This window comes from Lepidochelys olivacea (assembly GCF_965140295.1).
Source record: "Lepidochelys olivacea isolate rLepOli2 genome assembly, chromosome: 6".
Lineage (NCBI taxonomy): Eukaryota > Metazoa > Chordata > Testudines > Cheloniidae > Lepidochelys > Lepidochelys olivacea.
Genome location: NC_140416.1, coordinates 64540490 through 64568287, shown reverse-complemented (window position 1 = coordinate 64568287; position 27798 = coordinate 64540490). Strand labels below are relative to the sequence as shown.

General features: G+C 44.3%; 3 protein-coding genes and 1 long non-coding RNA gene across 5 annotated transcripts in view; 2 read left to right on the top strand and 2 right to left on the bottom strand.

Annotated features, from left to right (window-relative positions):
- Positions 1 to 8155, bottom strand: part of LOC311522827 (dynein axonemal light chain 1) — a 37802-nt gene extending 29647 nt beyond the window's left edge. The window contains exons 1-3 of the mRNA XM_084632348.1: positions 7529 to 8155; positions 3290 to 3492; positions 2390 to 2842 (exon numbers count right to left, since the gene is read on the bottom strand). Of these exons, the coding sequence (XP_084488474.1) occupies positions 2390 to 2842; positions 3290 to 3492; positions 7529 to 8084 (1212 nt within the window). The 5' untranslated portion in view covers positions 8085 to 8155. The remainder of the gene's footprint in view (positions 1 to 2389; positions 2843 to 3289; positions 3493 to 7528) is intronic.
- A 298-nt stretch (positions 8156 to 8453) lies between these two features.
- LOC311521558 lies at positions 8454 to 18400 on the top strand. Of its 2 annotated transcripts, XR_014711910.1 has the most exons (4): positions 8454 to 8686; positions 9329 to 9542; positions 17193 to 17287; positions 17876 to 18400. It is a non-coding gene; the product is annotated as an uncharacterized lncRNA (long non-coding RNA). The 2 variants fall into 2 exon arrangements; XR_014711911.1 differs by having other exon boundaries at positions 8454 to 9542.
- LOC311521557 (acyl-coenzyme A thioesterase 1-like) lies at positions 11850 to 22449 on the bottom strand (the record flags this gene model as incomplete). The annotated part of the gene is made up of 3 exons (XM_084629923.1): positions 11850 to 12963; positions 15720 to 15922; positions 21852 to 22449. 3 exons carry the CDS (start codon positions 22447 to 22449, stop codon positions 12346 to 12348), a joined length of 1419 nt encoding a protein of 472 aa, XP_084486049.1. The 3' UTR covers positions 11850 to 12345.
- Positions 22443 to 27798, top strand: part of HEATR4 (HEAT repeat containing 4) — a gene marked incomplete at its 5' end in the record, with an annotated part of 68672 nt that continues 63316 nt past the window's right edge. Inside the window, one exon of the mRNA XM_084629921.1 lies at positions 22443 to 22527. Coding sequence (XP_084486047.1) covers positions 22443 to 22527 — 85 coding nt within the window. The remainder of the gene's footprint in view (positions 22528 to 27798) is intronic.

Genomic DNA, 27798 nt, shown 5'->3' with positions numbered 1-27798 from the left:
ATGTGATATTTAAAATTAGAGAAATCTAACAATCTACATTCAGAATCTATTTATACATGAACCCAGAAGTTTGATTGGACTTGTACCTCTAACTGGCCCAGTTTGACTAGAATTGCACTGGATTTTAGAAACCTGTCCGAGGAACTTGCAGTAGTGGATCTGCAGAGGTAAGACAACACAATGGAGATTCAGTAGGCAATGCTGAGAGGGCAAAAAAACAGGTTGGTAGGAAGCACTGCCCAACCTAAGGCACTCAGGCATCTGGCTCAAATTGGTGGAGGTACATGCGAGAAGGAGGGTTAGAAAGTGCAAACGGGGAAACTAATGGCCAGCCTCTCCTTCTCTGGTCACAACCTGGAGTAGCTTTGGTGAAGAGGAAGTAACATAGGTGCAGGAAGCACTACTGTGCTTATCAAAGCTAGCTGCAGGCCTGTATTACTGTTATCTATTTTCAGGGAAGGTTTAGGCACCAGAACCCCCTCCAGGACCCATTCAACCATAACCAACTTGGGAGAGAGTGACATGCCAGTTGTGTAGGTGGTATGGGGGAAGTGAACCCAAGTGAAGTTGTCTGTTGTGGAGTATGGTTGGATGATGTCTGTGGACTGAGCATGAATGAGACTGGCACTGACGACGTGCCCGGAGCACGTTTGATGACATGAAGTTAATGAGCATCAAGCACCAGCACGTTGACCAGGAGTTTCCATAACACTAAATAAAAGTCAAGGTCACAAGCCAAAGCTCCATTTCCTCCTGGGCAGCTCTTTTAAGATGCTCTGACAACAGGAACCCTGGAAAGGGAATTATGTTCACAGTGGCACTTGGGAACCAGGCTTCCAGCACTATCGCTGTTTCAGAGAACTAGCTGAAGTCTGAAATATTAAAGAAGAAATTGTGATTCCTTTCCCTCAAGATGATGGGAGGGAGCAGGTCTCCTAAGCAGGCAAGAGGGGAGGCACTAGCCTACAATTAATCAGAATGGAAACAATCCCCTGGCAGCTGTGGGCACAGTTGCTCCCTCATTCCTGGACACCTATGGGAGAATTATCCCAGGATTTTTTTCGTTTTTAATTGTCTGATACTTAAGCTGGTCGCTGTTTACGACAGCCATTTAATGTATGACTCTACTGCCTCCTGTTGGCCAGGCTCCCTCCCTTTCAAATCACCCATCTGCTCCTCTGCTCCCTCAATAGTGGCTATCAGTATAAGCCATTCAGTATAAGCCATTCAGTATCCAATGGCTACTGATGGTCACTATCCATTACTAGGCAATTCCAAAAACTCAGTTCCTCACAACCTTCATTTAACTATCATTACTACTTTAAAAACAGGCAATTAGACTTAACTGCAGGAAGAAAGAAGGAAATATATCAATGCATATAACAAAACTGCATTTAACCAAGCTATCCAGTGGAACTGTAATATACACTAACCAAGTATTAGCTGCCAGCCTGTGACACCACAGATAGAAATGAGTCCCTCTTGAATACCCCACTAGTAAATCACTGCCGGCACTACCCCTCTCCATTAGCAGGCATTGAAAACACTTGATCTTTCTTCTCTGCAACTGACTGGCAGTGTAAGGAACCATTGGCTGTGCTTGCTGAAAGCTGATAACCAACATCAAGATGTCAGACACATGTATGCATCCCAGATAAAGTTCAAATAGAAAGATTTCCAAAGTAGGCACAGCAAACAGTCACAGCTTTAAAATAGAATGCTCTGTGGGGTGGGGGTGGACACTAGTGGAAGACATCTGGGCTGAACTAGCTGGATTCAAGTCCCAAAGAGTGAGCCAAACATGTCCAGCTCACAGGGCATAGCTGTTTCAAAATCTTATCATCTTGGGCTGCCATCATTCCACTAGGTGCAGGCCAGGCTCCTTGACTGCCATTCTCTGCAGGCCTGGCCAGGTTGCTGGGCTCCTTCACATGCTGTAAGCGAGGGGACTTCTACCACCTTCCTTGGGTGATTATTTTCCAGTCTAAAGTGATCTTGGCATCAGGAAACCTTTACTAACATGAACCCTGAAGTTTTCCATTGTTCCATTTCTCCCCAATACTCCTACCTAAAGCCCCTTCCACCACTGTTAACAAATCCTCACCCTCCTCAGTATTTACACCTGCCACTGAGTTGTCATTTGATCAAGAAATGCATATTTAACTTTTCCATCTTTCTAAGTCAGTCCCTCCAGTCCTCTACTCCCTTGGGTGGCTCATCTCTCAGCTCCCTGCAATTTAGTGGCAGCTTTCAGGTAGTGAGGTGTTCATCCCAAATGAAACCGCAGAAACTCCTGGATCTTCCCCCAGGAGTGTTCCTGTGCATGGGCATGTGCTCTTCTCTCCCCACCACCCAGAACGGGCAACCCTAGGACACGGTCCAGGGCTACTGAGCAAAATGGCAAAAAGGGTGGATCGATTCGGTGGCCTGCTCCTGGATAACTCAAGAGTTTAAAGTTGTCCTTCCCATGTTGGCGCAAGCGTTCAATTGCCATCTTGGCGAATAAAGAGCTCTTCCAATTGCGATCATCTTCTCCTACCACCAAGAGAAAATTACCTTCTGCTTCTTCTATGGGGATGAGGCAGTGGGAATTAGCTGGATCCATTGGGTCATCCAGAGCATCAAAAATATCAAACACACCAGTCTCAGAAATGCTGATCTTGCTCATGTCAAAGTGCAGCCCAGGCAGAGTTAGCTCACCATAGTGAAGAGCAGTGATCGTATTGGAGCTGCAGCCAGAGATACAGACAGCAGCTACCACCTGTGGCAGGAAAGTAATCATGGAAAATGCCAATTCTGCCCCTTTTCCTGTCCCAATCACTCCAATCCCTGGCCCTTTCACCTGCAGATGAACAAAGAGAGGGAGAAAGGGAGTGGAGGCAAAGAGAAGCACATGTGTTAATGAGACACTGACATCATATATATTTGGAGTGGATTCTTCCAGGAACATTGTACAAAATTATTTTCCTCTTGGAAAATTACAAATGGGAACTCTTAATGCAGACCAGGATCATAATTCTGTTTCCCCTGTTTGTCCGATTTTTCAGAGAACACAAAAGGTGCCAACTCATGTAAAATATTGTGAACTCTTGCACTCTATAATACAACCATTCAGACCTGGCTAGCAGAAATTGCTATTTCCTAGAGTACCAAGGAAACTAATGTACTATTGTTCCCCCTCCGCCCCCCCCCCGCACATTGCCACCAACACAGAACTGTTGATGAGTCTTCTCTCCAATCCCCACATCCAAAGGAATGTGTCTGCATGAATTTATCTCATTACACTCACTTTTGGGTGACGCTGTAGAAATCTAGCTGCCTCCTCAAAGTATTCGAGATGCAAATCCTTCATGACCGTGGGCAGATCCTCAAAGTCAAAATAGGGCAGAGAAAGAGCAGCAAAGCCACGGGTTGCTAGGAGACTGGATCTGAACTCCATCAATCCACCTTCATCACCAAACATGTCGATCACTCCTGGAAAGGGGCCGTCCCCTACAAAAATGAGAAAAAGAATAATATTGTTATCAGGCCAAGATATTAGAGGTAATATAGTAAAAAATGAACTGCAACATACAGTAGGCATGATTACTAGAAAACTTATTACGTTTTCACTGGCAAGATATTATCAGTACTAGTAATATTTCCCATTACAGCTATATGGAACACCTGCTCAAACAAGTAAACATACTTTTTAACTGCACCCAATATGCTTTCCAAACGCTTTGCCTTCTCATCCTGAAGAAGCAGATCATACGTTAAACCAATGTGTTGTTGCAGCCAGTCTCATTTTGGCCCAGATCCTCAAAAGTAAAAGGCAATCAATGGAAGTTAGGAGTCTGAATGCCTTTGTGGATCTGGGTCACAATTACTGCACAGTGGTATGTTGCCAGTATGGCAGAGAGTGGATACCTGATGAGTTTGGACTTTGACCTAGGGTTTGAGAATACTGTCCTCTAGGTCTGTGAGAAGCACAAGCAATCTTGTTATTTTTCTGACTGACCATCAGATGGCATGGCTGATCCATTCAAATCCAGGTAGCTGCAATGATCTGCAATTGGGAGAGGGAAAGGTCTATTCTCATGTGAATGTACCTTAACATTAATAAGAGTTACACATAATGCACTGATGGAAGTCTTGGCGCTTAAGGGATTTTTGGAAATGGAAGCTCTGAGCAAGACTCGTTAGACTACTGAACAGTGAAGCTCCATTGCTTGGAACGGTTAAAATTAGACAAAGCACTGAAAATATATTTCAGAGTGGTAGCCGTGTTAGTCTATATCAGCAAAAACAATGAGGAGTCCTTGTGGCACCTTAGAGACTAATAAATTTAGTTGGGCATAAGCTTTCGTGGGCTAGAACCCACTTTAGCAGATGCATGGAGTGGAAAATACAGGAGCAGGTATAAATACATGAAAAGATGTGTCTCTAAGGTGCCACAAGGACTCTTTGTTGTTTTTGAAAATATATTGTAAGGAAAAATCAGGCAGTGCAAGGGATGGACTAGATCAGCTAGTTCTCTCTTTCATTTCCAACTTCTGTGATTCTAACAGTCCTCATTTTTCCTCAGCAATAAAGTTATTAATGAAAGCAGCAGATTGAAATGGAAATCACTGAACAGTTTCATTGCTGCTACTAACAGCCCTTTTGAGCAGCTGTGAAACAGACAAGTATTATGTAAATTTCACCATGGCACTACTTGAGGAAACTATAAACAGCTAAGGCTCTACAGATGTTTTCCCCCTGAACCTCCCCCCTGTGTTTTATAGTAGCCTCTTGCCAGTAAATTTAGCCTTCTAACAGAAGTCTAATTCATTTTAAGGTCACGTATTCTGTCCAACTCCTCTGGGATTCTCACAGTGCAAGCCATGGGTAATCACAGAAGCCTTAACAGAAACCTTTTTTTTTTTTTTTTTTTTGGTGAGTAAGTTTTAGGTGGCTTCTGTCTAACCAAAAGGAACATTATTTTTTTTTGTAGGCTGCATGAGAGGAATGCAGCAGCATAATGGCAAATTTACATAGCTTCTGGCCCAAAATTACAGGCCAAGATTTTCATAAATGGGAGCCAAAACTGAGGCTTCTGAGGCCTATATAAACGTCCTGACTTTCTGAAACACTGAGCACGAAGCAGCTCTCTGACTCAAACATCAATTTTACTGTAACTTTAATGGGAGCTTCTGAGTGCTCAGTTCTTTTGAAAGTTAGGCCACTTAAGGAAATGGACCAGAACAGCTATTCCAGCATAGCTCCCTGTGTGGACACTCTCTATTCCGGAATAAAAGTGTTTTGATTCCAAAATTTATTACACTGATTTGGATACACCCTAATTATTCTGGAATAAAGTGACTTTTATTCCATAACGGTGCCCACACAGGGAATTCTGTCAGTCAATTTGCCTGTGTAGCCAAGCCCCCATATAGGTACTTAAGTATGGAATTAGGAGCCTAAATTCAGGCATCAGTTAATGAAAATCTTGGCCATGGATTTCTTTAAAGAAAGCACAGGTTGCAGATGGAATCTGCTTTGGCCCTGATATGTGTCATTAGATTGGGTTGTGTACCAAACTGAATGGAACACAACTTAAAACAAAATATATTTATCTCCAATTTTATTGATAGCAGCAAAGAAACATAGCTCTTCTTCAGTTAAAGAATTGCCAATTTGCCACATACAGACTGCAGAAAATACAGGAGAAAAAAACAAGGATCTTAGGTCCTGATCTTGCTCAAATTGAATTCAATGGCAAAAAAATCATAATTATTTCAATGGGCAAAATTGGTGCTTTAAGGAATTGACAACATTGACAACAGCAGGACAAATTGCAGGAGAGGCAGACCTTTTTATAAAATGTATATCTGACTTCCTTGCTCCATCTGGGTGCAGAAAATGAGGAATCAAAATAGAATAGTAAACCTGTACATTTGGATGCAGTTTTCAGGAGGGCTGGCAAACACTTTGCTTCTGTGAACAACTGTTAAATGCAAGATTTTTTTCTATTCCACAATGGTACTAATGACAAATTTAATAAAAACAGAAGTTAAAGATGAAGTGTGTCTTGTGAAATATAACAGAATATTCCTATTGTGTGTGTGGGAGGGGGGGAAGATGAAGGATATAGTAAAACAAACATTTTAGATGCATTATGTTTTTTATTATAAATTTTGGAAACTCTTGAAGTTCTGAGTATATGAATAAGATACACCATCTCCACTGCTTGTGACTGAGGCCACTATGTAATTCAAGCAAAGGTACTATCTAGGCTACATATGGTAGCATCAAAAAACAGGAATGTTTAAAGAGACAAATTTAGTTCTAGGTTGCAGACTTGTGGATACCACTAAGTTCAGTGAAAACCCTGTACATGCCTGTAAAGTGGATGTAGCTCTTAGCAAAATACCCTGGCTTCAATAATGGTGAATCAAGAGTGCTGACTAAGGGCCTCCAAAGTCCATTCAGATCAATCTGAGGCTTTCTGCCGACTTCAAGGGACCTTGGATCGCCCTCTAAATTAACCAGAGATCATGATTTAGGCCTCAATCTAGCAAAATACTTCCTTTATAGTATAAAACTCATGAGTAGTTTTGGTTCTGAGATATATGAGAGAGAGTTGGTATGCATGTATTTGCTATAATCTCTTCAGATGGCCTGCATATTTATATGCATTTGATGAAGAGAAAGTGTCCGATAGGGCACAATCCTACTCCCACTGGAATCCATGGGGGATTTCCCCCTGTTTAGCATGGTAAAAGAATTGGGCCCATAACTATCTCCTGTTAAGAAGAAAATATGACTTCTCACTAATTCAGTCACCCTTCTACAAATTTTGGAAACTCCACCACACTTTACCTTACTTCAGAGTTATGGGGAATCCCAGATGCAGACGGAGTGATGAGCTGATCTATAACAACTGCCTTTCTCTTGCTCTGTTATGCATTAATAAATTGTCATCTTTTGCTTTTACCACTGTCTTATAATAAACTTCTAAGATACACAGCAGGATTATTTATAGTAGTATATACCATGGGTTAGGCCTTTTCATTTTCAGCATTCATCTTATTCTTGTGAACTTTAAAAAAAACAAAAAAACTTGCTGCAATATGTGTGGGAGGACATGGACTATTTTTCAGTCTTGTTTTCTGCAAGCAGAAATCCTGTGTGATTGTGTTCAGATAATAAATTATATTTTGCACTTATATCGTCTCTTCCAATTATTTAAAGCAGCTTTTTGGAATAACCGTAAAGGCTTTAGGGCAATTTCTAGAGTATTTATTTTTACACAATGAAAGGGCCCAATCTTATAAACTTCCATTGACAGAAGAAATATGCTTTCATTCTTCCCTATATGCACTAATCAGATGAGACAGTACTGTGCATAACACTTTGCACTTATAGGCACCTTCTGTCAGTGGCTTCTGCCAAAGCCCTTTACAGAGGCAAGTGATTGTCACCATCACACCTTACATGTAGGAAAAGGGAAGCCACCGGAGATTCAATGCGTCAGCCCCCAAAAGGCAGAGCTTCCCTCACTCACCTGAGGGTAGGAACAGGCTCCCCCTCACGCTGCCCTCTTTCAGCCTAATCCTTCGCACCCCGGGGGCAGTGAACCATCTCTCTACATTGGCCTTGGCGAGGACCTGCCCTGGGATGCTGCCAGGCTGACTGTGCCCTTGGTGAACTGATACCTCCACCTTCATGGGGGTCTTAATCTGCTTCGGCACGAGCCTCTGGTAGGGTCTCTCCATGCCGGCGGGGGAGAGGCTCCAGAACAGCCCCATGGGCTCCACCCCAGTGTAGTCCCCTCCCTGGGCAGTGTCCCTGGATAGGTCCAGCTCCCCGAGGCTGTCCGCCAGGTAGTGGGCGCAGGAGTCGAAGAGGCAGCCCTGCTCGTTCGCCACGAGTCCCCTCAGCGTCACCCGCTGCCCCGGGGCGAGCCCCAGCACCTTGGTCGCCACCGGCTCGTCCGCCAGCCCCGCCGCGGGCTCCACCGCCACGGTCGCCGCCCCCCTGGTGCCAGAGCGCGGCCCCGGGGGGCGGCACTGCCTGGGAGGCCGCAAGCAGGCGGTCCAGGCCCGGGCCACGCGCCACATGGCGGGGTACGGGCAACCCCGCTCGCCGCCCCTCTCCGCTCCCCCAGCCACTGGGCGGCTCGGAGCCGGCCACTACACACCAGCTCGCGCCCCGGCCGGGCCCGGAGACCTCCAAGGCAGCCTCAATCGATCGCAGAGACACAGCGCCGCCTCCGGCCCGCCAGAGAGGCCCTTCCAGGGACGCCGCTCCCTTCTGCCGGCCCGGAAAGCCGCTTCGTGCAGCCGGGGGGCGCGGTCGCGCCCAGCCCCTGGAATGAGGAGAGGGCGGGGGGGAGCCGCAGCCTGGATAACCCGCCGGATGGGGCGGGAAGATCTTTGTGGGGGGGTTGAAGAAGAGGGAAGGGGGGAAAAAAAGCCCCCAGCCAGGCGCCCAGAGTAGCCCACCTCCTCCACAACTGCTAGGAGCTTAGGGAACAGCGCTTAATTTGTGCCCGGGCTGAGCCCAGGCACCTCTAGGTGCTCTGGTACCTCCAAGCTTGCCATGTCAGCTATTAAAGTAAAAAATTGCTTGAGGGCCAGCACCTGTTTAATTACAAATTAAGCACTGCTCAGGCAAAACCTTCTTAGGTCATGGCTACACTAGAAGACTATGTTGACCTAAGGTAGGCCAGTATACAGCTGCCGCAGTTATTACATCACTTGTGAGTGTGCACTATTGGCTCCCTGTGTTGGCAGTGCGCGTCCTCACCCGGAGCGCTGAGAGGGAAGCAGTTGAGCTGCTTAGGTTTCTAAGAAAAAGAATATTCCTCTTAGAAGGAACTGACACCTAGAAACGTTCAGCACTGAAATCCAAAAACCCAGTGATCAGCATAGCAGACAATTTAGGATGGAGAAAGGTCTTACCTTACCAATATTTTAAGAACTCAGTTTATATCTGTAAATAACCAAATATATAAGGATGTGAACAAAACTCAACTTTCATATTGTAGGAAGTGGAAATAGGGCAAAAGGAGGAAATCTAATGTAGGGAGAGGCCTTGAGCCATCTTTTCTCTCACTTTCAGCCTATAATCTTTGGCTCCGGTGTCTCATTAAGAGGGAAGACAGGTGTATGAACTTTTAGAAATAGCTGGAGGCTATTATGAAAGATGGTGCTTACATGCACGGTCCAGGGACAGCACCCTAAGGAGAATCCCAGACTTGATATTCCTGATATTTCTAAGATTTAGAAAAAGCAGAAAAAAATCTTGGTTAAGTGTGTAATTGTTTTTAAATGTTTAACTTCTCCATGAACTTTGACTCCAGAGCCATTTGGACATATGCATTCTTTCACCACTGGAGCATTGAACTATTTAGGAACTATTGGACCTTCCTTCTCATACTCATCCAGCACCTTTACTTGGGTCTGCCACAGATTTGGAAGAGCAGCCCTCCAAACTCCACTACAGGTTAAGCCCTTCTCCCAAGTTTTCGGCTGCTCACTCCAAGACATCTGCAACCACTGGAAGATCACAAACAGGTATACCAGTTTGTTCTAGTTCTCTCTGCTTCCACCTACATGCCTTCCATTTCCCCTCAGGGAGTTTCATTTAAACTAGGTTGTTTATTCCTCTCTTTACTTGTTCCACTCTGTCCTGCTTAGAAAATCTCTGAGGGAAAGAGGGCAGATCGAGGCTTAAATATTGCAGCTGACTGACAAAGCTTTGCCTGCTGATTAGTAGACAATATTAATATTTAAGAATGGCGATGGATAGGCTAGAAGAGATTACTACCAACCAGACTGCCCACATTTAAACTTCACATGGTCCATTCTCAGCATATACTTCAAGCTCTCACAGGAGCAAAGCCCATATCCAGCCAGGTCACCTTTAATAGTTTTTCCTGATTTTCAACACATCTCCAAGTTCTGCAGATGATTGGGCCCATTTGAAGACAGTGGTGGTATTTGCAGCCACAGTAATGGGAGTGAATGTGAGACAGGCACCTCAAAAGAAACAGTAGGGGTACATACAGCAAAAAACCCCAGTGGCAGCAAGGCTCAGAGCCCGGTTCAACTGACTTAGTTTCACGCTATGGGACTAAAAATACCAACATAGACATTCCTGCTTGTGTTGGAGCCCAGGCTCTGAGTCCTTCCCCTCATGCCAGGTTTCAAAGCCCAGGCTCCAATCCAAGCCCAAATACCCACACTATTATTTTTAGCCCCATAGCATGAACCCAAGTCAGTTGACCAGAGCTCAGAGACTCACTACTGTCTTGTTGGGTTTTTTTGCTACGTAGATGTACCCTAAGAAGCAAATATGCTCAGGATTCATGCTAACTTGGACTGACACATGTGAGTGAATCTTTTCTCCAGCTCCTTTTTATCTATTTCTATGTACAGGCTTTTTGAGGGAGTGCATCTTGCTTGTGCTGCTTGTTTGTTAAGGGACTGATAGGCCCCTCATGTCATTTAATATAACAGCTTACTACACTGAATACAAACTTACATATAAGATGACATTAATAGAGTAATAAGTCGCAAAGTCAAGCACTCAGAAGTTAGGAAATGAGGCAGAAGTCCAGAAGAAAAAACAGTATGATCATAATCTATGCATGGGCAACACTACTTCTGACATTTTATAACTTCCGAGTGCTCCATCTTGCAGCCTTAATGTTCTTGTAATGTGGTGTTTTTCCTATATAATTTCCTGAGGTTTTTTTTAAAGCAAAGTACTAAAACAAAAAAATCCATCATGTGAAGCCATATTGACCCAAACATAGGTCATCAACAGGATTATAACTTTTAGATCCACCACAGCACAGATCTCTATCACTTGCACTAATTAACTGGTTGCAGTAGTAGGCTATTATCCTGTAGGTGGACCAATCACTAGAGGTGCATGAAACACACTCTTTGTTAATGGGTTTGACAGCTATTTGGTGACAGCAGAGTTTTGTTGGGACTCGGGAATTCTGGACTGTATTCTATGTTCTGGAAATGAGTGTCTCTCTAATGGTTATAGACCCTTCTGCTCCATCTCCCCCAGCCTGACCCCTTCTGTTTCTATCTCCCCTGCTTCCATGTCCTCCCACAGACTGTTTGTGTTCTCTTCTCATCCCTCTGCATTTGAGCAACTCAGGCTGAACCTTCCTTTCCCTCTACACAGCCAAAGCCCCAGCAGTGGGGTTCCTGAAATCCAAGGACAGAAACTCCCTGCTCTCTGTTCTGGTGTTTAGTGCTACAGCAGGTAGGAGGAGCAATTTTAGGAAAAGTCCTGCTCAACCCATGCAATCTTGGAATGGATCATGCTCAGTCTGGTCAGCACCAGGAGCTGTATGGGGTAGGAGTGTGCTCATTGCAGATGGAATCTTTAAATATTAATACTGTCAGCCTCTAACAAACCTCTAATGAACATGTGCAAACTTCAATTTCTAGAGGCTTATAATTTAGCTAAATTTGGGCAGATATATACAAATCAACAAGAGTCATATCCCCAATACTAAGGTGATCCACCTGCCAAATTTTGAGTCCCTGCTCCAAACCACTGAGGCACTACAACTTCTGAATAAAGTAGTTGTAATATTTTAACACAGGAAAAACAAAAATTTCACTACTCTTTTTCTTGGAAATGGCTGATTCATTTTAGCTGAAACAAAAAAAACCCCAAAACAAAAAATCAGACTGAGGCAGATGACTGGCACAGAAAATTTCAGCCCAAACAGTTTAAGTCTGGCAAAGTTACAATCTGTTGAATATAGGGCCTTATAATGGAATATATTTGGCAACCTTAACCTATGTTGCTGCCAGCACTTCCTATAATACAATTGCACAAAAATCCTCAAACATGTTTTATTTAATTTTAATGATAATGAAAAAAATCTCCATAAAACACTAAGTTGGTCTTACAGTCAATTTTAGCTTGGATTTGCAAGGCACTGGATTTTGAAATTTATCAAACTAACGAACAGTTTAAGTAAATTTAATTCAGAAGCAACAGTGACAATATTTCAATTCAGTTTCTTATAATCCAAGCCATGAGACTATAATGAGAATCATATATAATGGCTAAATCCCCACAGAGTAGGCTGAAAGTTAACTCTACTGTGCACTAATCCTCAACTGGTGGGATGTGACTTACAAGGGGGTCATGTCCAATGGACTGAGAAAACAGAAAACCCTCTGGTCCCCGAAGGTCCAGCAGCAACTTGGGCAGTGGAGAGGAGGAACAAAAAAATTCAGCTTAAAGATTTATTCACTCAAATTCCCTTTCATACTCACTGAAAGATTCTTTTACCCAAGTAAACTTTAACAACTAGTAATTTTATCTGTAAAATGCACCTTATAGCCTTGGATCTCCCAGCTTGGTTGTTACACCTTGTTTACCATTGAGATGTTTGTGGAAGAAGGCTTGGATTTGCTGCCAAGCATCCACTTGTGCCACAGAATGAGCTTTGGGCTCACCTCCCCAGATCACAGGACTGCCAACCAACAGGTGCATTGAGGCTGAGCACATTGGGGAAAAGGGGGGTTCAATATAATGCCCTGCTCCAGGGTAACAGACTATCTCAGGCTTTTCCTTTCCATGAGCCTGCAAACGATTGGAGGCTTCAGTAGCTAAGAATTCGCTCTTCCAGTTATGATCATCCTTGCCAACAATGAACAAGAAGTGCCCCTCAGCTTTCTCCAGTGGGATGAAGCTTTGACGGTCAGGCCCCTCTAGTGGGTTATTCAAGACATCCACAATATCTGCAATCCCAGACTTATCAAACTTAATGCGTTTCGGATTGACGCCAAGAGGTGGAATGGTGATATCCTTGTAACGAAGCACTGCACCCACATTGGCCACAGAGCCATTGATGGTGACAGTGGCAGTAATGCCTTTTAAGAAGGAAGCCATGGAGATACATAGGTCACCACCTTTGGAGATTCCAAGTAACCCAATTCCAGGACCTTTAACCTGAGTGGGAGAGAAAGAGAGGTCATTAGCACTGAATGGAAATTAATAATCTTACATTTCTATAGCACCTATATCCATTTGGATCTCTAAGGACTCAAACTCTGATAACTGTATGAACTTCATAGAAATCTACTCACCCTCTAGTGAATGCTGCCACATCTGGAGTGGGGTAGAGTGACTGTTTTTACATTGCAAAGTGATGATATTACAGATAACTAATTAATATTAACTCCCAGGAGAAAAGTCACTTATTGAATCAGCAATACTCTTTCCTGTAGTAGCCTAGGTTTTCATTATAATTCTTCCATCCAAGTATTAGCTCAACCCAATTCAGCATAGTTTATGAGATCACCACAGCTTGAGGAATGGCTTCAACCTCACTTCTAAGGTAGAGGGGGTCCCTTGCATTTTAGCTGGGTTTGAGCTTACCATCAAAAAACAAAAAACACATACAACTATATTCTAGGTTTTCTTCAGATCTAGTGTGTTGGGGAAGAGGAGGACATCTATACTGAATATTAATTCCCAGATAAAAACTATGATAAAGTGATGTTAAGACTGAGTACATATTGGTATTTTAAAGAAAATACATTTCAGAGATACTGTTGTAACCCACTGGACATGTGTGTTATACGTCCCACACTGTGCCTAAGGGAAAGAGGATGCAAGTTGTTTACAACTCCCAGCTATGGAACCTGGCTCTTTCGCTCAATCGGTAGATAGATTTGTACTTAGAACTCTGGAGGTCCCTAGTTGAATCCTGGTGTCAAGCAAGATGGCAATTGTCACCCTAATTATCCTCACACCAAGTATTACAAGCCCAGGAAATTCAGAGTTAGGGTTCTACTTAAAGAAATCCAAACATATTAAGAAAAAGTAAAACACAGTTAGGCACCCAATCAACTTTAACTCCAGTCTATATTGATGCAATACAATAACCATACAATTATAATTAGTGTACAATAGGGTTTGCAGCCCCAGATGAGATTTTTAAAGATACTGTACATTCAATTTGTCCTCCCTCATAGTGTCATTGGTGGAAGCCACCCATGACTGGTTCTAGGGGTGGGTAGGAAGGGCAGTTGCCCTAGGCACCTTCTTCCGGGGGTGCTGGCACAGATTGGCTTTTTTCCCCCCTCCATTCCAACTGGTTGGCCATTTTTGCTTTGCTGATTGGTTGGCCTTTTTCCCCCCCCTCCTTTCACAGCTGCTTGGGAGAAGGCACCAAAAATGTTTTCCGTCCTGGCCAGCAAGGTGACTGCTGAAGGCAGCTTGGCTTCACTCTCATTGGGAAAATGAGAGATGGCAGCCATTTTAAAAGGGGCCAGTTTTTCATGGAATTCTCTGTAGAACATCATTATTATTCTACTGCTTCTGAAGGAGAAATGTTCAGTTAATAATAATGCTAAAAATGAACATTAATCCCAAGAATGTTTCTTCAACTGTAGCTGATGCACAAGATTTCAGTGAGTTTTAACTACTCAGGAAGTTTGAAGAATCCGCATTATTCCATTAAGATAATTTGGCACAGAAAAAAAATTCTTAAAATGGCCCATTTGTAATTAATTTTTATCTCAAACTACTCACAATGTACTTGTAAAGAAAGAAATTTATGAGAATTTACTCAAAGAATAAGTGCTGTAATTTTGGAAAGGATACACTGCAATTTTCTTTAGAATAGCTGAATTCCTGCTTTTAGTGCAAAATACTCAACCATAATTATGGAACTGTAACTGGTGCTTCTAGGGTACTTTCCTATATAAACTTTTCCATTTATAAATGCAAATTCACAAGAGTAAAAAACAGCATGATCTTGGAAGATAGCCATCCTGGTTAAAATATTTGTAAAAGGTTTAATCTAACTCCATAATGATTCCAGAGTGGTCATCAAGTGTAAGACACTCAAATATGAACCCTTAACTAAAGACTGTGCCATAGTTTACTAAGATTACGCTCCTTCACCACCTGTTTCACCACCAGCATAACTGGCCGCAACTCCACTGGTTTCAACGAACTGGAGGAAGGGGTTAAATTATGCAGGGCCTTCAAAAGATGAAGGGCATGGAATTTTAACATGATAGAAAATATAATGGGGGAGGAAGGCACTGACGGTATTCAAAGAGGGTGGAGCATCCTGTGCTCAGTATGGTGGGAGAGAAATGGGATTTCACCAATAGACTGGGTAGATTAGAATGGCTCTAGTGGTTGTGGCTATTATGAATCGTACAAAGACAAGGCCTCAAAATATCAATCACCAGGTACTGGAAACAAATGCAGTCCCAGAATACAAAATTTTAACATTTAGTAGTGACCGTAACAGCTTCTTAAACTAAAAGGCAATAACTTGGTGTTTGTGGACTTCCTTGAACTGGGATCACAGAAGCTTGCCATGCATAAAAACACTGTGTCATGGCCAATCTACAAAAAAATAAAAATTAAACTCCTTTTGGAAGCTTGAGAATCTCTGGCAACAGCCCTCAAAAGAAACAGACACAACTTCAGTAGAATTTGATATCAACGTGTGGGTGGGTGAGTTGGGGGGTGGGCGTCAGTAAGACACCCTCCAGGAAATGGTACCAGCTTAAAATGCAAAGTTCAAACTGACCAGTCATAGAGGATTACCAATACAAGTTGTTTACAATGGACTTTGATAGAGCTGAGATTTTAAGCACAGCAGTTATGTATCATATATTGCTTTACAACAGTCTTATGATGAGCGCTCCCTGTATCATGGGGACACCCATGAATAAACTGACCTGTGAGTGTTGCAACATATAGTTCACAGCTTCCTCAAAATACTCTAGATGGAATTCCTTCATATCTTTGGGGAGATCTTCATAGCCATAGTAAGCCAGAGCCAGTGTGGCAAAGCCATGATTGGCCAGAAGGCTTGCCCGATATTCAGGAAGCCCGCCCCCAGTACCATATAGGTCAATGATTCCAGGAAAGGGACCATCTTCTGTAGGAGACCAAATAAAGGGATGTAATTAGCTCAAAATTCTTCCTTTACATTTCAAATTTCATACCATTTGGTCTTTACCTTGCTCTAAAATTTTTTATTTTTTTTAAAAGAAAGCTAGAAGATTAAGGTTCACTAGGTTCTCCATAAACTACTAAATACTTCAGAGATTATAATAGAAAGCCTGCTATGTCATGTGCAGGTCTGGATAATAATACATATTCTTGCAATTACTGAAGAAACCAAGGATTATTTGACAAAAGCCATTACTGATTGTGATTTCCCCCACATGTCTATCCTATGATTTAGGTGCCATACATTGTTAAAAACCAGAAATCTTTATTATTCAATAAAATTACCGAAAAAAAAAATCAACCATATCGCAGACACAAGTCTCCAATTCCTTTAAACCTTCATTTGTCTCTAGGCCCTGGTCTACACTAGGAGTTGAGGTCAAATTTAGCAGCGTTAAATCGATTTAACCCTGCACTCGTCCAGACGATGAAGCCCTTTTTTTTTAACTTAAAGGGCTCTTAAAATCGATTTCCTTACTCCACCTCTGACAAGGGGATTAGCGCTTAAATCGGCCTTGCCGGGTCGAATTTGGGGTACTGTGGATGCAATTAGACAGTATTGGCCTCCGGGAGCTATCCCAGAGTGCTCTATTGTGACCGCTCTGGCCAGCACTCTCAACTCAGATGCACTGGCCAGGTAGACAGGAAAAAGCCCGCAAACTTTTGAATTTCAATTTCCTGTTTGCATGGTCACCTGCAGCTTTCCACGCTGGCCAGAGCTCATCAGCAGAGGTGACCATGATGGAGTCCCAGAATCACAAAAGAGCCCCAGCATGGACTGAACGGGAGGTATGGGATCTGATCGCTGTATGGGGAGAGGAATCCGTGCTATCAGAACTCCGTTCCAGTTTTCAAAATGCCAAAACATTTGTCAAAATCTCCCAGGGCATGAAGGACAGAGGCCATAACAGGGACCTGAAGCAGTGCCATGTGAAATGTAAGGAGCTGAGGCAAGCCTACCAGAAAACCAGAGAGGCGAACGGCCACTCCGGGTCAGAGCCCCAAACATGCTGCTTCTATGATGAGCTGCATGCCATTTTAGGGGGTTCAGCCACCACTACCCCAGCCGTGTTGTTTGACTCCTTCAATGGAGATGGAGGCAACACGAAAGCAGGTTTTGGGGACGAGGAAGATGATGATGATGAAGTTGTAGATAGCTCACAGCAAGCAAACGGAGAAACCGGTTTTCCCGACAGCCAGAAACTGTTTCTCACCCTGGACCTGGAGCCAGTACCCCCCGAACCCACCCAAGGCTGCCTCCCGGACCCGCCAGGCGGAGAAGGGACCTCTGGTGAGTGTACCTTTTAAAATACTATACATGGTTTAAAAGCAAGCATGTTTAATGATTAATTTGCCCTGGCATTTGCGGCTCTCCTGGATGTACTCCCAAAGCCTTTGCAAAAGGTTTCTGAGGAGGGCAGCTTATTCCGTCCACCATGGCAGGACACTTTACCACACCAGGCCAGTAGCACATACTCGGGAATCATCGTAGAACAAAGCACTGCAGTGTATTTTTGCTGGCGTTCAAACAACATCCATTCTTTATCTCTCTGTGTTATCCTCAGCAATGTGATATCATTCATGGTCACCTGGTTGAAATAGGGTGCTTTTCTTAAGGGGACATTCAGAGGTGCCCATTCGTGGTGGGCTGTTTGCCTGTGGCTGAACAGAAATGTTCCCCGCTCTTAGCCATGGGGAGGGGGGAAGGGCGAGGGGCTAGCCACGTGGTGGGGGGGGAGGCAAAATGCGACCTTGGAACGAAAGCACATGTGCTGTGTATGTAATGTTAACAGCAAGGTTTACCGTGAAAGAGTGTACCGATTGTTCTATAAAATGTGTCTTTTTAAATACCACTGTCCCTTTTTTTTTCCTCCACCAGCTGCATGTGTTTCAAGGATCACAGGATCTTCTCCTTCCCAGAGGCTAGTGAAGATGAGAAGGCAAAAAAAACACACTTGTGATTAAATGTTCTCTGAGCTCATGCTGTCCTCCCACACTGACAGAGCACAGACGAATGCGTGGAGGCAGACAATGTCAGAGTGCAGGAAAGCACAAAATGACCGGGAGGAGAGGTGGTGGGCTGAAGAGAGTAAGTGGAGGGCTGAAGCTGAAAGGTGGTGGCAGCATGATGAGAGGAGGCAGGATTCAATGCTGAGGCTTCTGGAGGATCAAACTAATGCGCTCCAGCATATGGCTGAGCTGCAGGAAAGGCAGCAGGAGCACAGACCGCCGCTACAGCCCCTGTGTAACCAACCGCCCTCCTCCCCAAGTTCCATAGCCTCCTCACCCAGACGCCCAAGAACGCGGTGGGGGGCCTCCGGCCACCCAGCAACTCCACCCCAGAGGATTGCCCAAGCAACAAAAGGCTGGCATTCAATAAGTTTTAAAATTTTAAACTTTTAAAGCGCGGTGTGTCTTTGTCCTTCCCTCCTCCACCACCCCTCCCAGGCTACCCTTGTGATCCACCAGTGCTTGCAGCACTATTGAAAAGTACCCCTTGCAGTTTATGTACTCGCCGGCTTGGTGCTCCGGTGCCAAGATAGGGATATGGGTTCTGTCTATGGCCCCACCACAGTTAGGGAATCCTATTATAGCAAAGCCATCCACTATGAGGCTGCACATTTCCCAGGGTCACTACCCTTGATTTCAGCAGATCTTTCATTGCATGGGCTACTTGCATCACAGCAGCCCCCACAGTAGATTTGCCCACTCCAAATTGATTCCCAACTGACCGGTAGCTGTCTGGCGTTGCAAGCTTCCACAGGGCTATCGCCACTCGCTTCTCAACTATGAGGGCTGCTCTCATCTTGGTATTCTTGTGCTTCAAGGCAGGGGAAAGCAAGTCACAAAGTTCCATGAAAGTGCCCTTACGCATGCGAAAGTTTCGCAGCCACCGGGGATCGTCCCAGACCTGCAACACTACACGGTCCCACCAGTCTTGTGCTTGCCAGGCCCAGAATTGGCATTCCACGGCATGAACCTGCCCCATTAGCACCATGATGCCTGCATTGCCAGGGCCCATGCTTTGAGAGAAGTCTGTGTCCATGTCCTCATCACTCTCGTCACCGTGCTGACATCGCCTACTCGCCCGGTTTCGCTTTGCCAGGTTCTGGTGCTGCATATACTGCTGGATAATGCGTGTGGTGTTTAATGTGCTCCTAATTGCCAGAGTGATCTGAGCGGGCTCCATGCTTGCCGTGGTATGGCGTCTGCACAGAAAAAAGGCGCGGAACGATTGTCTGTCGTTGCTTTCACAGAGGGAGGGAGGGAAGGAGGGCCTGTCTGTCGTTGCTTTCACAGAGGGAGGGAGGGGAGGAGACCCAGAACCACCCGCGACAACGTTTTTTGCCCCATCAGGCATTGGGATCTCAACCCAGAACTCCAATGGGCAGTGGAGACTGCAGGAACTGTGGGATAGCTACCCACAGTGCAACACTCCAGAAGTCGACGCTAGCCTCGGTACTGTGGAAGCACTCCGCCGAGTTAATGCACTTAGAGCATTTTGTGTGGGGACACACACAATCGAGTATTTAAAAACGATTTCTAAAAAAACTACTTCTATAAATTTCATGGTGTAGACATACCCTTAGTTGACACCCCTTTGCCCCATCCTTAGAAAAGGCCTCAGAAACAGATGGTTCTTGCAATGGGTAATCAAATCCAAGATCTAGTACACCAAGACAGAAGACAGGTTTCAGAGACTTGGACTTCACTGAGAACATGCCATTACCTCCCTTTTATAATCAGGTGGTGAGTGTTAGCTGGAGTCCCTCATGTGTTATTAAATATTAACTTTTATCATTTTTGTATGTTAAACACTTAATTCTATTATATGCATTTTTATTCTGGGTATCTATTTATTGCCCTACATATATTTAAATTAAAAAGTTCTTTGTCCTTCAATTAAACATAATGGATGAAGGGAAAATGAACTTTATAATGGAATGTGTGTAATCTTTTAACACTAGTTTTTACCCTGCCTTTACTAATATAGTCCAGGTGTCCAGGGAAAATAGCCCTCAAACTACTAAGTGTCTACAGAAGTAGGTTATAAACAAAACTGGATGATTGATAAGGGATATTTGTTATTGCACATGTTTCATGTAATGGAGGAAATAAGGATCCACTGAAAGACGTTTATAAACTTAGTAAGAACTGCTGGTTGTCACAGCTCTCAGTAATAATGACTGAATTAGAATTCCCTTTGGCTTACTGATCATGTAACCTAAAGATACCATAAAAGAAAGCTCATAAGTAATTAGGTACAATGAAAATGTCAAAACAGAACGCATAGTGCAATTAATTGTGGAAAAGTATTTTTCCTCCAAAAAGGAGTTTTTGTCTCACACTCCATAAAATGACAGATGTTTGGGGACTTGGATTGGGAACTAACAATGCCAGCATTCCACTGAGTACACAGGAAGGGACCAAATTACCTTCTCTTCACCATCTGTGGGGTGGTAAAGTACGTCTTCCTGTATTCTGTGTAGTGCTGTACTAATCTGATTTATAATCTTTGATTAAATAATTCCATTTGAGCCTATTTGACAATCTCAAATTATTAAATTCGAACACACAACACATTCCAGCAGTGGCCATGGTACGACATGGGAAGAGTTGGTATCTTATATACTCTATATCCCAAACCATTAAGTACAGCCTTACACAGAAAGACCTGCTGTATTCAGATAATTTTTATGTTAGATAAATTTCTGGATATCACTGGAGAGGTCTGCGTGCAAAAGAAAAGGATGCAGTCTCCTCATCAAGTATAAATGATTAAAAAGTGGACTTCCCATGGCATGTGAAGAGCAACTGTAGACCTCAGAAAGACCCCAAAGTTAAGAATCTGAGAAATAAAGAGTGAGACCCCACCCGTCAAGGGTACTAATATAATTTCTGGCACCATCTTGGCTGGATTGAGTTTCAGTCCATCCCTCATCTTTGCCACAGTCTTTGTTAATCATGGCCTAGGATACTTCACCAAACTAACAAGTCAAAAAGAGATGTAAATATATAGAAAACTAGTTATTGAAGACATAGCTCAACCCTCTTTATCCCCCATACTTCCTCACTAACCTCGTGAACACCTCCACCCGCCTGTCCCCTGCCGGGATGTCCTGCCCAGCTGGGGCAGCCCTCCTTGGTGCAAAACATTACAGTCACCAGCGAAGGTTGTAGTAAAGGTAAAGTGCCCCACACTTTGAGGACCTCTGCCATAGTCAGTGGTTAGGACGCTCATTGGAGAGATGACAGATTCCCCATTGAAATCCCTTATCAGGCAGAAGGGTGAACTGAACCAGGGTCTCCCACATCATAGGTAACCACAGGATAAAGATTTATGAAGGAGACCACTGCAGATGCCCCTGCCACCTCCTTTCCCCGTTGTTTTGTATGGCGTTAGCCATGCTCACAGTATGGAGTGAGTGAAGCCGACTAGACCTCTACCGTCCATTCCACATCAGTATAAACATTTTATTTTGGAAGCTGGCTGCTGAAAACTCCTGCGCGTGTGGTGTTTATACTCTAGTAGAGTGACATTATGTGCGGCTTTGCGGGGGTGGGGGGGCTGGGGCTCTGCTTCTGGACGCGGGAGGGGGCTGCTTTGGGGCGGCACTTTAACGCGAAGCATGTTTTTGGATGGCTCTGGGCCACTCGCTTCTGGCGGGGGGCAGGGTTGTTTGGAACATTCAGCAGGGGGGAGAGGGGCTCCCCGGGACTCTGTCTGGAAATTAGGCGGGAAATCCCGACGTCCTGTGGAGCGTGGGACTCAGCAGGCTGAGGGGCCGCGCCCTGCCCGGCTGCCGGTGGAAGCCCCGAGGAGGGAGGTGTAGGGGCAGTACTCGGTTACTCACCAGGAGGCAGGAAGAGTGTGGCCCGGATCCTCCCCTCTCGCACCGGGATCCTCCTCACTCCTTCCCGCAGGAAGCTCCGCTCGTGGGCACCCCTGGCCAGCAGCCGGCTGGGGAGAGGCCCGTGGCCCTCGAATACCTCCAGCTCCAGGCAGAAGGGGCTTTGCACATCCCGCTTCACCAGCCGTTTGAAGGGGTTCTGGGGCTGCAGGGACCAGAGCAGCCCCATGGGGTCCAGGCCGGAGAAGCTGCCTCCCGGCAGCGCTGGGGAGCGGGTGAGCTCCAGCTCCCCGCTGCTCTCTGCCTGGTAGAGGGCGCAGGACTGGAAGAGCTCGCCCCCCTCGTCCTGCAGAGACAGACGGAGAGTGACCTCCTGCTGCGGGCACAGCCCGTGCACGGTGATAGCCAGCGGCTCATCGAACAGGCTGCGTGGGGCGGGCGAGAACTGAACACTGGGCGCCATGGTGGTGGCGGCTCCCAGTGCCTGGGCTAGGCTGCGCCTGAGCACGTGGTGGCAGGATCGGTGCAGCACACTCTGCAGCATCCCTTGCGCGCACAACGTCCCAGCGCCGCGCAGCGTGCGCCGGGCGGCTAATGCCATGGCTAATGTCAGGCCGCCCCGCCGGCAGCGCGAGAGGACTGACTCCCCGACCACTTTCCGCGCAGGGGCGGTGCTTGGGTGAGTGCTGGTGGGTGGGGCGGGGACTGGCTCTAGTACAGCAGGGACGTCAGACTCCTTCCTCTCATAGAATATCAGGGTTGGAAGAGACCTCAGGAGGTCATCTAGTCCAACCCCCCGCTCAAAGCAGGACCAGTCTCCGCTGTGGAAGAGCCAGCATGGAGGAGGTTTTTGGTTGGTCACAACAGGATCTTTCTTTTACAACTGGGCCCCGTGCCACCCTTGGCTGTTCGGTGGACTGTTATTTATTTCTCTTCCGGTTGTTGTGGCACCATGTCATTCTGATCTGTTCTGAATTACATTGCATTATTTTCTTTCTTTAACACGTGTAAAAAGTTTTGTTTTAAAGTGTGTTATAGTATTAAAATGAATTAACATAAGTAGTTTAAACACTGAATTAAATCTGTCCTTTGAAAAGGTCTTTATATAATGTAGTAAGTAACTACACCTCATTCTTTCTTGCCCCTCTGATGCATTCCAAATTGTGAGAGCTTCCTGGGGAAAGATCAATAGAGACAGTTTCTCCTGAGAGAGTCCACCTGCATTTGTGGTTATGGAAATACTGAAAAAGTGTCAGGATGGTCTGCTTTGAATTTTTAAAAATTGTATATATATATTTCTTTGTTTCCAATACCTCAAATAACTATCTCTGTAGTTTGCCCAGTAGCTGTTCTGTCTGTATCTGAAAATTCAGACTTTTTTGTCTGGGGTGCAGGTGTGCTCTCCAGCATACATCCCAAGAGTTAACACCCACCTACATATGTTATTCCAGGGTGACACTCTCCAGCAAGCAATTCAGTCCTGATGAGGATTTTGTCAGGGGCTCCCGGGTGTCTAGGAATCGACCTTAACAGAAGGGTCACTAAAAAGTTTTAAAAAGTTCCAGAACTTGTTGCATGTGAGAGAGGGGCCAGGTTTGGCATCAGCAAGGTCAATTTTGATAATCTCTCCCAATCTGCAAACTCTTGAGTTTGACCAGGCCTATGTGAAGCTCATGGCAATACAGTAGTTGGGGTAACACAGTATTTCTGAGACAATGAGACTAGACCTTTTAACAGAAATACTACCAACAAATCTAAATATAGTAATTAAAACCCATGATCCGCAGTATGGTCACAGATTCATTTTATTTTATATTTTTTGCCTCAAATGGAAAAATAGCAATAAGGCACTGCATTATTGTGGTAAGCTATGATTGAAGAAGTATCAACCTACCATTCCATCAAAATGATTTACAGGATGGTTTGGCCAGAAATTGGCCAAGAGCACAGAGTCATTAGCCTTAGTACATCCTTCTTATGTGGACCAAATAGACTATAGCAGGGGTTCTCAAACTTCATTGCATCATGACTCCCTTCTCCCAACAAAAATTACTACAGGACCCCATGAGGGGGGACCGAAGCCTGAGCCCGCCCAAGCTCTGCCACCCCGGGTGGGGGTGGGGGATAAAACCAAAGCCCAGCTTCAGCCCCAATCATGTGGCCTGTAACCTGAGCCCTGCTGCCCAGGGCTAAAGCCCTCGGGTTTGGGCTTTGGTCTTGGGCCCCAGCCCTGGTGACCCCTTTAAAACGGGCTCATGACCCACTTCGGGGTCCTGACCCACAGTTTGAGAACCTCTGGAATAGAGTATAAACCAAACGTAAAGTGCAGTCAAGATAAAAAGTCTGGAGTATTGGATTCCACATAACATAACAAACTATTAAACATATACCCAGAAATCTACAGTCTTACACCGTATAACTACCTCAACTAAGCAGTCCCACTTTTAACTTATATATCTGCCAGATAAACAAAATCCGAATAACTCCAAAGACAACACTGGGACCAAATTCAAGCAAGTGCAACTCTGTGGACTTCAGTGGAATCACAACCATTTACACCAGAACTGAACATGGCCTATTAACATACATAACTATAAAAACAATACATAAGATATTTGACCTGAGGCTTTTCATGGTACACCTACACTGGACTAAAAGACCTGCAGCATGGCTGCTGCAGGCCGGGGTCAGCTAACTCAGGCTCACGGGGCTTGGGCTATAGGGCTAAAAATTGGGCTTGGGCTAATGCAGGGGTCTCAAACACGCAGCCCATGGAGTTATTTTCTGCGGCCCGCCATAGGCGCTGACTCCAATGGCAGCCAAGCTCCCCTCCCACCCTGCTACCCCCTCTCCTCCGCCTACCTCCCAGCGCTTAGGACTTTCCAGGAGGGAGGGGAGAGGAGCAGGGACACAGCACGCTCCTGGGAGGAGGCAGAGAAGAGGTGGGTCTGGGGCGGAGATTTGGGGAAGGGAGAGGGTGGAGGGGCGGGGCGGAGTTGGGGCAGGGACTTTGGGGACAGGATTGGAATGGGGGTGGGAAGAGGTGAGGCAGGGGCGGGGCCTCATCAAAGGGGTGAAGTGGGGGCGGGGCCGGGGCAGAGGAGGGGGCTTTAACCAAAGTAATTCTAAAAGTAAATGTGTGTTTTGTCATTTGAGTGAGGTGCATTACTGAGTGCTTATATTTTATTAAAACCCCTCTTCGCATTACAGTTTTTAAAAAAGTTAATACATTGACTTTTAACAGCATACTATATTACTCTTCATTTTTTTCATTTTTGACGATACTTTCGTATCGTTGTATGAAAAGGTTTCAGTGATGTGGCCCTCGGGCCAATGTACTAGTCCTCATGTGGCCCTCGTGGTGATTTGAGTTTGAGATCCCTGGGCTAGAGCCTGGACTCTGGGACAATCCCACAGATCGGGCTCCAGCCTGAGCCCGAATGTCTGGACAGCAATTTTACAGCTCTGCAGCCCAACCATGAGCCCGAGTCAGCTGACCAAGGCCAGCTGTGGGTGTTTAATTGCTGTGTCAACACACCCTCAGTGTAAAATCTGCAATATCAGACCACTGGGCTAGAGTTTGATCTCATTTATACTGATGAAAATTATAGTAATTTGTAGGGGTTGATTCCTAATATTGATGCAAAAATGGTTATTAATAAAATTGTTGTAATGAAGTCTTATGTTAAGTTTTTATAAACTTGCCTGTGCCTTTATTAAAATTTAAATACTTAAATATTTGTATATACATGGTACTTGAAGAATAATAGCTTACATATTTGTCTTAGTTACTTGATTTATTAAATGAAATATTCAGGCTAATTAGAGAAACAGAAAATGTCCTCTTTCTCCCAATAAGTGACAGGTACAGAAACTTCAGGGAGAATACCTCTTCCTTGCCAATAAGTTATCTTTTCCAAGTTCAATTATAGACTGGAATGCAGTTTATAAATTTTCTTGTAATGATATAAGTAGGATATTGAAATGCTATTGTGATTTAAAACACCAGAATATATTGCTGAAAAGGAGACATTTGCTAATCTTTGTAAACAAAGCCTAGGTCTACACTAGCACTTTTGTCAGTCAGGGTGTGAAATAAGCACACCCCTGACCGACATAAGTTTCACCGAAAGAAGAGCCAGTGTGGACAGTGCTATGTAGAAGGGAGATGCTCTGTCACCGACATACTGCCGCTGCTCGTTGGGGATGGTTTAATTATGCTGACAGGAGAGCTCTCTCCCCTTGGCATATAGTAGCTACACGGAAGACCTTACAGTGGTGCAGCTGCAACGGTACAGCTGTGATATAGACATAGCCAAAGAAATAGTGGATCTAATTTTAATATGAAGATTCTTAATATCCTTTAACTTGCCTGTCTCAAGGTGGATCCTGGAATGGTTTCCTTTAAGTAACTGAATTTAAATATCATCTTTGTTTCAAAAGACTCAGTTAAGATCACTCACCTTTGCTCATTAATGAACTATTTAGGTTATCCATGATAAACCAAACAAGACTCACCTACCATTAAATGAAATGTCCTTCTGCATCTATGAACTATTTTAGTTATTTGTGATAAAGCAGGGCTCGTTACTCATTTTGGAAATAATATACTTTGGTCTTAATTTATCTAGGGAGGAACACCTCTACCAAAGGTGGGCTCACTGTCAAAAGTCTCTGAGTAGTCTCTGTTAAAAGCTCTCCACAGAGAGATTTACAAAAGATGTTGTAACCAAAGTAGCCATTGTTTGTTTGTTTTTATTTTCTTTTTGTTCTTTAACAAGAAGATAGTTAAATTGAGATCCTTTTGCTTTTTCATTACTAAAACAGAGTACATCACCTCCCTAAATGGACATTGAGAGGTAATTATTAAGATTTGTCTAACCATTTTCTGTCTCTTTAGATTATAATTTTTTTAGGCATAAAATTACTTGGCTCAACAATTTAAACCACCCCTTTCTACCCCACAAACTATACTGACGTTAGATGTAGCGTGAGACTCTTTCAAAATACGTAAACATTTTCAAACCTTTTTCTGTGGGGATTTGTTAACACTGTAGAAATGACCATAATGCCAAGATAAATTATTGGTTTGATATGGTGCCACTGAATATCCCTGGATGTATTCTTAAGGAGATAGAAAAAATGTTCTCAGAATTCCTATGTATAAAGAAGGTAGCTGGATGACACTGAGAAGTTGAAATTCTTTTTTCATTTGCGGTGTGTGATTCTTCTTAGCTACCTCTTTATCATTGCTGTCAATCTGTGACTTTGTCTGGCAACTATACATAATTGAGGTGTAAACAATGTCTGAGAGAAGGTTCTTGGGTTCTACATTGGTCAAAAGTATTCTGATTTCTCCAAAAGCAAAAGGGATCCTAGCTCTAATACTAGAAATTCTCTAGATTTTGACAATCACAATTCCATGGTCAGACCCATGGTGGGTCTTGCAAGCTTCTCTCTCTATCTGAACTTTCACTACAGAATTGGAAATTTCCCTTTTTATTGGCCCATGAGGTCATTTGATGGCTTAAGTGTCCTGGAAGATATGTTAATATGCAATTAGTGTTAGTCCTTCCAGTGTTGCAAAACTGAAAGTTTTTGCAAATGACTGGATGCTATCAGGAAGCTCGGAAGTAGATTCACTTACCTCTTGTGATATCCATAGTGTTACCACACAGTTTAGCAACTTTTCACTTAGCATCTCACAGTTACAACATCCTAAACCCTGGACTCCAGACTAATTTAGTGTGGGAGATCAATCTCCAAATTGTCAGATAGTATATGAGAAAAGTGTGTCATCATTGCCAACAAAGTGCAGTTAAGTTCTCTAAGAATCATCATGCTAGAGGCATCTAGGATATGTTAATCTGCAGCATCTTCTGGAGTCCTGCAGGTTACATAGCATGGGGATGATAAGAAGTTTGATGTTGGCTAAATGCAGCTCATTATA